Source organism: Cynara cardunculus (genome assembly GCF_001531365.2).
Source record: "Cynara cardunculus var. scolymus isolate 2C chromosome LG 4, CcrdV1, whole genome shotgun sequence".
NCBI lineage: Eukaryota > Viridiplantae > Streptophyta > Magnoliopsida > Asterales > Asteraceae > Cynara > Cynara cardunculus.
In genome coordinates, this window is record NC_037531.1 from 19,456,751 (window position 1) to 19,468,202 (window position 11,452).

Here is an 11,452-nt window from a genome sequence, read left to right on the forward strand (position 1 = left end):
AATTCCGTAACTTATCATTCGATTTCATCAAACCAAACAACACATAACAATAACCACGAGCCCGAGAAGGCTCGCCTCAGAGCAACGTTAGGCGGCCCAGGCTTCAGTGGTCAACATAAGCAACATTTTGTATCGAGTTTCCGAAAACAAACACCTGCTACCATAAACAAAAAAGTGCAACAACCCGAACAACAAACACGTCCCCAAATACCCGATAACCGACACCCCGAAAGCCGGCCATACGTCCAGATAACCCAATAAACAACAATTCACCAGACAGGAACCAAACCGTTCGAAATCACGGCCAAACTGCGGCTAGCATCATACCAGTCTTTACACCTACTGTTACACCATTTTCTATACAAAACCCGAACCGTTGACCAAACCCGGCTCCACGCTACCACCCACAACTCCATTATTGTACAACCGAGTGCGTAGAGCGCGAAACTACCGCACCAAAATGTATCGAAAACGAACAAAAAACGGTTCAAAATCCTAACCAGATCAAAATCCCTACATACTTTTAATTAAAATTACGAAAAAGATTTTTCACCGGGTGTCGCCTGCATCACCGAAATTCTCAGACCGCGTTGAACTAATACCCAACGCTGCATTTATCCTACCGAAAACGACCTTCAGCGGTACACACGCTAGTCCCGGTTTCTTGAACTTACCCGTTTCATTCAGTCTCTTGGAACCCGTTAACGATGATAACCTTCGAATCTTTTTGTTAGATAAAATCCCGTTTCTCCTCGGTTTTTTGGGGGACTTCCCCGGAGACCCACGAGTTTCTTGAACTTGAAGCCAACCGACATCCCCATCTAACTCGCAGCTACTACTATGGCATTCGGAACCGTTCAAAGAAAGATCAGAAACGCCATTGTCCAAAACCTCGACAACGATCGGATGGCCAGTTATTGGTTGACCGGTCAACTTGCTCATGAGCGATATGTATGGAACATGATGAGGCCGATGGCCGGTTTTAACCTCGATATTGACGTCATACAGAGAGCCAATATCATGTTTTCTGTATGAAAGATCCGACGACTGATATTTTGGATTAACCGTAAAACGAGATTGGCGATAGGGCAGCAATCTTTGTGGGGCCGTTATCTCAACTGTTTGGCCTTCGACAACTTGTTCCATGCTGTCGGTTCTTGACGGAACCACATCGGCATCATTATCGACAACATTTGTATCCAGAAATTTCGACTTACTTTTGCTTTTATTTCTCGAATTTCTTTTCCCTTTATGCTGCCATTTTGAAGTACCTTTGTTATCGATTCTATGGCTGATATCGCTGATACCAGCGGCCCCCGAACTGATGGAACCGGATTCTTGGATTTCATCGTGTCCCGCCGACACGGTCTCGATTAGACTACTTTGGCCGGATTGAGCTCCGACACCGGCCTGCGGCTTTTCCGATATCGGAGAAAAATCTGGTGATTAAAACATGTATCAGTGAAACGAAGGTTTAAAATTTGCCCAAACAACTACGAAATCGGCTTTATGGAACGTCAAAAAGTCTAAACGTCCTATCAGACTCCTTTATAGGACTCAAGTTTGTGGGTTCAACCAACTGTGTATCCTACGTAAATGTGTTACAATAAGTTGATAGAACATTTTTGGGCGTCAGCAGTCTTTTTATATGACATTATTTGAAAAAATACTAATAAAAACGCTATAGAAATTCTAGAGTAAATTACGTTTCCGTCCCTGTGTTTTGTTGAAAATTGCTATTTCTGTCCCCATGTTTTTGAAATAACAATTATCCCTATAGTTTACAATTCATTGTTGTTTTCGTCCTTATAATTTAGGATTTATTGCTCTTTTCATCCCTGTGGTTTCCAATTCTTTGTTGATTTCGTCCCTCAATTAAAAGATAGGAGGTTAGCCTTGGAGACGAAAATAGCAATGAATTGCAAACCTAGGGACAAAAAACAAAATTTCAAAACCACAGGGATGAAAAACGTAATTTACTCAAAAAATATCTAATAGGCCACATCATTTCAAAAGTGCCCTAAAAAACTTGTTGCTATACCCAAATATGTCATAACATCCTTCTGTAACATTTATATATATATATATATATATATATATATATATATATGGTCCAATGGTTTGTTAAAAGTGGCGATTTTCGTCCCCGTGGTTTAGAAATTGCTGTTTTCGTCCCTATAATTTGTAATTCATTGCTATTTTTGTCCTTATGATTTACAATTTATTGTTGTTTTGATCTCTGTGGTTTACAATTCCGTACCGTTTTGGTCCCCCATACTTACAGGTAAGAATTAGTCTAGGGACGAAAATAGCAATAAACTGTAAACCATAGGGACGGAAATCACAGTTTCTAAACCACAGAGACGAAAATGAAATTATCATCAAACCAAAGAGACGAAAACCGTAATGTACCCTAAATCTTATTGGCGTCCTATAAAATCGATCTTGTTGCGTCAAAAATAAAAACGGAAATCAGAATAAAAATCTGTAACAACAAGCATACCTGCGGTCTGCTTTTCTTCTCCGATAAAAGGGACGTCAAAGAGCCTTACGATAGAATCATTCTCGGCTAATTCCGAAATGCTCGAGATCTCGTTCTCTTTCTGTTTGCAATTTGTCAAAAAGACGTTATTCGAGGCATCACCGGTACTGTCCGAGTTATTGTTGATCACCACCGAAAAACTTCTCTTCGATTCATTACATTCTAATCCCGACACTTTATTGTCGGAACCGTTCGGAAGGAACGATCCCGTCACCCCAGTGACTTGTTCACACATAACTGGAACCGTCACCATGGCAGTGCTCTCCAAAACCTTCGTCAATTGCCGGCGTCTGTTTTTCTTTTTCAGGAACTCATGAACGTGAGCCACTTGAGACCGCCGCCTCTTAAACGACGAATTCCCAGAGACTCCGATGTCTTCGAGCCCTCTCATACGCTTCTTACTTCCTTCTATTCCGTCATCTTCCGAATCATTGGGCGTCCGCCGCCTCCCGCCCTGCAAAGAGTCATCTATCAACGCACCACCTTGAGACAACTCCGGTGGAGAATTCGACATGTATTCCAAGCCGCTCAACTTATCGGATGTACCTTCAGTTTCTTCTTCAGGATGAAAACAAATGGGTGATTCCTCTACATCGGGTTTTTTACCTCCCGGCTTTTCCATCTGTGGATGATCTTTAGAAATTTGGGAACTTTCAAGCTCAAGAGCGTGAAGAATTGCATCTTCCCTACGTGCATATTTAACGGCTTTTTTGCAAGAAATAGCTGCAGAAACCTTTGCTTTCTCGATACATTCGTCGTATTCTCCACATCGAAATGCCTTTACACGTTTAGATTTCTCGAGATTATACCAGTCCCTGCATCAGAATGACCAACAAGCGTGTTAAAGAAAAGGATGAGGAGGGAAGCATATAAAAACGAACAACAGAACTTTTACAGCACAAATCGTTTGAATCTATAAACTTAAGTCCTATAAAGCAGAGGCTAAACCCTACAAATCGTTTGAATCTACACAACAGACGATTATGATATTTTCTATTTAAATCAATCTAAAATACTAGAATGACATTAGAATCACTAGGTGTAACGAAAACTAGGGAGATGGGGAAAGCTTGGTAAATTACCAAACTACCCCTCATATTAAATCTCTAAAACCTTCCACAATTCTACACCCACCAACCTCATTCTCACCCATCAAGTCCTGTTTGCATACCAAACGCACGTCTTATTTATATGCAAGAGAGCATATCCATAAAGATGAAAGATAATGCAGAAAAGGTTCCAGAAGAATCTTGGGAGGGACCCACAGAAGTCTTTAGTCAAGTTAAGGTGCAATATGCATACCATCTATCATAGATAATCTTTGGGTTCTTTGGTTAAATGACCTTCTTACAGGTTTGCGAATGCCACTTTCATACACAAGAATGCCTATAAACTTGTCAGACGGTCGTGGAATTAAAAAGCACTAGTCAAAGGTCATTTAGCTAAATAAACAGATCCTCTCTTTGTTGTGGGAACTTCATGTTCCAATTTAGAAACTTGGGAGAAGCTGATTTGCAAAAATCGGTATAAGAGACCATGGTGGAACCTAGCAAAGAGGTGATGGTGAACATTTTTGGATGAGGCCTCTTGACCAAGTTGGAAGGCAAGGATCAGAAACAGATGGTAGAAGTTGAACCAGATGATGTTGCTTCAGTAAGGATTCAGTCACAAAACCTCAAGCACAAAAACTTCACTTCCCGTAATTGATGGTGACAATCCATGTAATTGGTCATCTGGTTATGTAAATACAACTTATTCAAATAAAGACTAGGCCTTGGGATTCCTCCCATAGAGAGCCAGTTCGAGTCTCCTCAGGGCCACTGGGGAATTCCTGGTTGTTATCTTCAGGGCCCCATGGGATTGATCGAGGTGCAGGCAAGCTGACCCAAACCATTTGAAACTATGTGAAGCTATAAGGGCAGTCTTCAATGTTGTGGATCCCGGTTTAAATGACGGATTTCTATTAGAGTCTTCCATTAATGGACTTAGTGATAATATATTGGTAAGAATCGGAGAATGGCAGCCTATCACCTTGATCCAGACCATCAAATTAGCTTTAAGGGGGGAAGAAATGGTGGTAAATACCGTATAGAAAACACAGGGAGCAATAAGATACGCAATCACCAGATCCTTACCTATGGTGGGAAAGACTAATCCCCCCACACGGCCACACCACAGTACATCGTGTGATAAGGTTGTGCCAGAAGGTGTTCCAATGAGAGCTATGGAAAAGGGCCCCCAAAATTTTTTAGCCCAATAATATATATTTAGCCTTTAGCCCAATTATACATGTTTTAGGCTTTTATTCTTTTAGGGGGTGTTAGGTTTGATAGAATGGTTTTGAGAAAATTTGGATTTCGTGGAAGGATTTGGAATTGGAGGGATTTGGATTTGGAAGGATGTTGAATATTTGGTGTCTTTGGTTTGTATAATTTGAAATGGAATTGAATTGCACCTTATAAAAAATTTAGAAAAACAAATTAAAAATAATTACAAAAATTATTAAATTATCTTTTTATTAATTGATTATCATAAAACAAATATTTTCAACATATTTTAAAACGCTATTATACACAAATCCTACAAACTCCCACGAAATACCAACAACCCCCATGGGATTTCTAAATCCCGGGATTTCAAATCCAAGCAATCCTTCAAACCAAACATGGGATTGGAATGGAATTGAATTCCAAATCCTATCCAATCCTACAAACCAAACGGGACCTTGGCCATTTTGGCGATTCCTGAGTCCAATTTTTGAAGAATGTTAGAAGAATGATTCTATTTAAGTGAATTTCATATATGGTATGAATTTTTATATTTTGTTTTATTTATTACTCGTCTAGTCGATCTATAGTCTTGCTAATAGGGTCACCAGAAAGATTGGAACGACCCTTCCCTAACTAATTAAGGCTACACCCATCACTTATAGCCAGAGCAAGATGAGCCTCTCTTATTACTCGTGAGTGTGAAGAGTAAGAGCCATACTTGCTCCGAAGCCAAGCTCCATATGATGATATTCGAGGTGAATGAAGAAGAGGTTTTGTTTTAAGTACTAGAGGACACACAAAAGAAGGAAAACCTCTAGATATTGAAAATGTTGAGGACAAGACATGCATGTCATAAGTGGCAGTATTTGGGGCTATGTTGTTAATAGCGGTGCAATAGCGGTTCACGGTCCAGGAAGGAATTGAGATCCTAAATAACGGTGCCGAGAATTGCAGTGCGATTTACCACTAAATGGCAGCTTTTTACACAAATTAGTGGTCCGAATAACCGCTATTTGTGGTTGGGCTTTTTTGGTCTAACGAGCTTATATTGGACCTACTTAAATGATTTGGGCTTTTATTTTGGACTTGGACTTGTTTTTTAATGATTTAAATCATTTAATCCACCTATTAACCGTCAACGATTATAAGATTTAGATTTTCAACATCATCGAGAATCCAACCACGTTTCCTAAATCCTTCCACCATCATTCTAAGTCTATTAGTACAAATAGAATATGTTCCTTTCCAGTCCTTGTGAGCCACTGATTTCTCTGAAACATGAGATCAAAGTGAATTTCTTTTTTGGGGACTATTAGTTTATTAGTGAATTTCTTTTTTATATTGATGACACATAATATGTTAAGTTTTTTATATTTTATAATATATTTATATATATTATGTTTATAATTCTAAATATTTATATGAATTGCTATACCACCGCTTAACCATAGCGTTAACCGCTATTTCAAATCACAATACTAACCGCGATTTGGTATTTTGACTGTTCTAACAGCATCGATTAGGGGTTAGTAATGTGAGAGTACAATGGCATTGCAAGAAACACACCTTCAATGTCATTGATTTGGGCTCCTCCCATAATATTTTGGATTCCCATCAGGCTAAAATCATGGTTGTGTGACAATGGATGCTAGTCCTACGATAATCACAATTGGAAATAGGGAAATCATAGTAAGAACGGAGGTTTTGTTGAATGTTGTTGTGCTGCTCAAAACTGGAACAAAGGGAAAAAAATCATTCCATGAGACCTAGGTACGCCGATCCTAGGTCGCATAGAGCACATCGCATAGCAACGAGACATTTTTGGTGATTGTGGCACATTCCACGCGACGTGGCCACCATCGCATAGCCCATCTGGGCCTGTTTGGACGATTTTCTTGGCGGATTTTGTGGGTTTTATACCCATTTTGGCCCCTGCCCCCTGTTCACATTTTCCATATATAAGCCATTTAGTTTCAATTTTTGTTAAGTTTTTATAAAAGGAAAAAGAACATTGTAGTTCTTCCATAGCTAGAGAGAGGAGAGCTTACTCCATTTGGCTTTCTAATAGTTTTGGGTGATCAATCTCTATTATAAGTTGCTTTGTACTGTGTATTAATACAAGTGATCTATCTCTTTTGGTGGAATTATACTACACCATGGTAGTGGAACCATGTAAATATTGGTTGTTTATCATTGTATTGCCTCTGATTTAGCTTGTGATTGGTATAGTATGCTTGAAAAGCCATTTACTCGTATTTTGGGACCTACGAGATTGTCTGTGGGTTTGATTAGCAAGGTTAGATCCCTTACAAGTGTGCTGCACTTTTACGTGGAAGATGTGGGGCAAGAAATTTAGTACAAAGGGAGACTTGTTCATCTAGGTGGGTGTGATGTGGTATTGGGACTAAAATGAGTTGATACCCTAGATCTATGCAAATGCATTCTTAAAACACAAAAAGTTTCAATGGGTTGTAGGGCCTCAAAAAATTAGGGGCCCAATTTTATTTTATTTACATAGTAGTCGTCCAAAAAATTAGTATATAAATAATCCCAATTTTTTGTATATAATAAGAGCCCAAAAATAATTTAATAGATAAGAATGGCCTAAAATGCATTAACTAATTATATGGGAGAAGAAAATTTGTAAAAAGTTATATGATCGTTCGTTCATAGCTGCTGCTTATTGCTTCTCTAAGTTTTTTTATTTGATTTCAAGGTCCAAGACTATTGGCTATTGCTATCTCTATCTGTTGACCGCTTCCATGCTTCAACAATTTAATAGACGAATCAAAGCTTTAACCTTTAAGCTCATGTGTTTGTATTGTTATATGTTTTTGTTGGCGTTCTTATATGCATTTGCTTCTATTGGCTATTTCTATATGCATTCGCTTCTATTGCCTATTTCTATATACATTTGCTTCTATTGGCTATTTCTATATGCATTTGCTTCTATTGCCTATTTCTAGTCTGCTTCAATTGTGCTTGATTGCTTTTTGTTTCTGGTGACTATTGCTATTTGTTTGTGTTGTCTCCATAACTACTTATGTTGGCTATTGTTATATGTTTTTGCTTCTATAGTAGGTATTGTACTATTGTTTCACAGTTATGTTATTTGTTATTGACGATCCATCTATAGTTCTTATGAGTTATGACCCGTTTCATGGTTTTGTGATTGAGCAATCAATTTTTCATGTTATGTGTTCAACCAATTCCCTTGAGTATGTTATGTTCCATAAACTTTCATTTAGAACATCTTATTTTTGTAGAGCAAGAAAAGAAGAAAAAGGAATTCAAATATTTCCATCAATAGCTTGACTTCTTCATCTTTTTCTATGACTCCACTACACACCATGACATCCAATTTAAGTGTTCAACCAACCATTCCTTGAGCTTGGAGATCATAGGTCTCGTTCGTTATTTTTTTCTATTTGATTCTCAATGAATCATCTTTTCTCCCACATTCCCATTGATTCTCCTATGTCATCTTTCCCCAAAAAAAAACTTAATAATCTTCTCCATCATTCATCTCCCACTGACTCTCTCAATTATTTCCTTCATTAGTTCCTTTTTGTACCTTCTGAAAAATTACCAACCATGGTAGATGGCCCGACTCATATCTCTAGCTTAGGATTTCAAAACTACCATTGCTTTTTCATACATTCTTAACTGTTAATTACCTAATATTGAGTACGTCAATCTTAAGTACTTTCTTATCTACAAAGATGGGAGTTTTGACTCTAAAGTTAATGGTTCCAAAAAGGTTTGTTTTAACCCTAAAGGTTAAAGACACTGACAGATAAAACTTAACATGGAGGTGAGATAGAAACCCAAATAATTTATATGGTTTCACACAAAGTGTTACTTTAAACAATCAACATTGTGACCCAATTGATGTCAATATACAGATGGTATGTGTATCATAGCATGTTTTTGATGGTGGAACGGATTGACGATTCTATGTATTGAAAATTATGTCAAATAATATTAATTTGGAAACGATGATTCATAGGATGAAAAAAAAGATGTTTCATAAAATATTGTACTTATTAGTTATTGAAACTTGCGCACGTGTGACTAGCATAGGTCTTGTTAGGCTACAAACGAGCAGCCTACATATTTTAGCAAGTTTTCAAGCCACAAATTGGACCCTCTTATGACAACCAAACCAAACAAACCCATTATATCCCGCTCAGAAGCAGGGTCCGGTAGGGATGGGATGTACGCAGACCTAACTGAACAACTATTTCCATGAAGACCCCCTGCTTGTGCAAAAGTGCGAGTGGAAAAGAGAAGATACTGACAAGTAGAATAACTAAGATTAGCAGGGCCCTCTCAACAAATGAAAAGGAAATGCAAGTTATTCTCTTTGCAGTCAAAAATATAAATAACATGTAAGTTATAATCCTTCTGTTATTAGGACTAACCATCGGCCTCTCAAGTAATATTCCAGGCAGAGAATAACCACAATTTGCAACAAAAATGAGTCACCAAACTTCTAGAATTGAACTATTAAATCCAGTGCAAGAAGAGTAAGAAGAATGCCTTAGTAGATTGGTTATCAAGAATGAGGATGGGAAACTCATAGTTGTAACCATACTAGTGCCTACTTAGATTCCTAAGGTGCATCAGAGTTGGTCAGGTTCAGAGGATCAAGATGCGACGCTATATCATTAACGCAGAGGCTGCTTTGAGTAAGACATGGCCAAAGGAATTCTATTTACAAAATGAAATATTAATGTGTAGATGCAAAATGTGAACAGGTGTTCAAGGAATTACATGCTTCAGAAAATAAAGTAGAAAAACTCTCTGAGCGTGTGTTTGGTATGCGGACAGAATTGGATATTAGTACATGACTGGAAGGGCGGGAGTGGGCATGCAAAGGTAAGGAAGCGGGTTGAAGAATTGTAGAAGTTTATAGGATTTTTAATTTTACATGAGTAGTTTAATAATATACTAAGCTTGTCCCATCTCCCTATTTTTATTCCACCTACTTTGGTAGGACAGAAAAATGGTCCTACTCAGCTACTTTTCTGTCACCAAATGTGGGACAAGTTTTTGTATTGTACTGTCCAATCCTGTCCCGCATACCAAATGCACCCTTACATGCTACATCAAAGAAAGACATCAAGAGTTGGACATTAAGTTGCAAACAAAGATCGAAATATCAGAACATGGCCAAACCAGGTTTAATGCAGCCTCCCTCAAAACCCCACAAAATGTAGACTAAGATTTCTACGGTTTTAATATTGGTTGTCCAAATAAGAAGGTAAAATGCTATAATGGCAGTAGTGAACAAGCTAAACAAGTATGCACATCTCATTCTCATATCCTTAAGCCCTTAACACACCCTTTCTCAGCAATAAATTAGCAAAACTTAGCTCAGCGCTCCATCCAGAATTCCAAATTAATCTATGGGGTTTCAAACAGACAAACACATGATAGTAAACTAGCTACCATATGCCCATAAATTGAACAAAGTAACTGCAATCAACAACTTGAAAGAAATTAGGGTAACAACTAACACCACAAACAGCCCAACAAATTTCATTCAGCTTCAATCAAAAACAGTAATAACTGTGATAAAAAAAAAAATGCAACTTACACACTTGCATCCTCTCTTCCAAGTAGCTTCACCGGAGTACCCGATCTCGGCGAAACCAAAGAACTTTCCGGTAACTCATCAGGCCCCAATATCCGACCCGGCCACCACGACCCATTTCTACGCCGGACCCAAACCAACCCACCCACCGAAGGGTCAATACTTTTACCGTTTGCTTCAAAAGAACTCCCCATTTCCCAATAGCGTCAACAAAAACCCAATAATCCCTTAACCCAATTGCAAGCTCTCCATCCTCTAACGGCAACAACAAAAAAACCCCAAAGATACTTATCGGATAGATAAATATATCAAGAAGAGGAAATTTCGATGACCCAATGCCTTTTGCTCCCAAACCCTAAAACCATGTAAAACATTAAATATCAATAATCGTGCATGCAAGGACAAACCCAATATAGATGAGACAAATAAATTTGATCCAAGTAAATTCAGTTAAGCTTAAAACCCAACAAAAAACATACGGATGGGTTTATGAAGGAGATGAACAGATCCAAAAGCAAATTAAAAAAGAAGAAGATTCGAATTCCATGTTTTCAAAAACAGCAAAACGATTTCGTTTGGGTTTATATATCAAATGCTTGCTTCTTTTTTGTTCAAATTTCCTTCAGATTTTGATCATCAGACCGCCGTTTTGCTTGCGATACGATGGAGGGTGTGTGAGATATGTGATTGATGAACCAAAACCTTGGTGGGTTCTGATTCGGAATGAGAATAGACGTACCTTTTGGTATCTTTTTGCCAAAAACAGAAGAACAGAGCAAGAGAGAGAGAGAGAGTTGAGAGCGGTGTGAGTGTGGGTGTGTGAGAGAGAGATTGTGTTTTGATTAATTTATGTTTTTATTTTTTGAAGTAGGGAAGACTACAGGGTTTTAATCATCTGCCACCATTAACCTAGGGCACAGATTTTATCAACAAAATCTACAACTCTCCCCTTGACTTTTATATATTTACAATTTTGATCCCTGTTATTTAGCCGATTGGTCCGAAATCCGAACCCGAACCGAACCAAACCGAAAATAAGGT

The 11,452-nt window shown here is 38.2% G+C and overlaps 1 protein-coding gene across 2 annotated transcripts; it reads right to left on the reverse strand.

Moving 5' to 3' along the window:
- On the reverse strand, positions 1–11,241 carry LOC112511504 (uncharacterized protein At1g51745). 2 transcript variants are annotated; one of them, XM_025117146.1, is made up of 5 exons: positions 11,151–11,241; positions 10,415–10,766; positions 3,089–3,357; positions 2,504–3,010; positions 1–1,439 (listed from the first exon to the last, which is right to left on the reverse strand). In XM_025117146.1, exons 2-5 carry the CDS (start codon positions 10,603–10,605, stop codon positions 550–552), a joined length of 1,857 nt encoding a protein of 618 aa, XP_024972914.1. In that variant the 5' UTR covers positions 10,606–10,766; positions 11,151–11,241; the 3' UTR covers positions 1–549. The 2 variants fall into 2 exon arrangements, with proteins under 2 accessions (XP_024972914.1, XP_024972913.1); XM_025117145.1 differs by having other exon boundaries at positions 2,504–3,357.
- Between the last annotated feature and the right edge of the window lie 211 nt (positions 11,242–11,452).

Coding starts and splice junctions, on each gene's coding strand:
- LOC112511504 (XM_025117145.1), bottom strand. CDS start 10,605: ATGGGGAGTTCTTTTGAAGCAAACGGTAAAAGTATTGACCCTTCGGTG. Junction 3,358..10,414: donor GGAAGAGAGGATGCAAGTGT/GTAAGTTGCATT, acceptor ATTCTGATGCAG/GGACTGGTATAATCTCGAGA. Junction 1,440..2,503: donor AGAAGAAAAGCAGACCGCAG/GTATGCTTGTTG, acceptor TTTAATCACCAG/ATTTTTCTCCGATATCGGAA.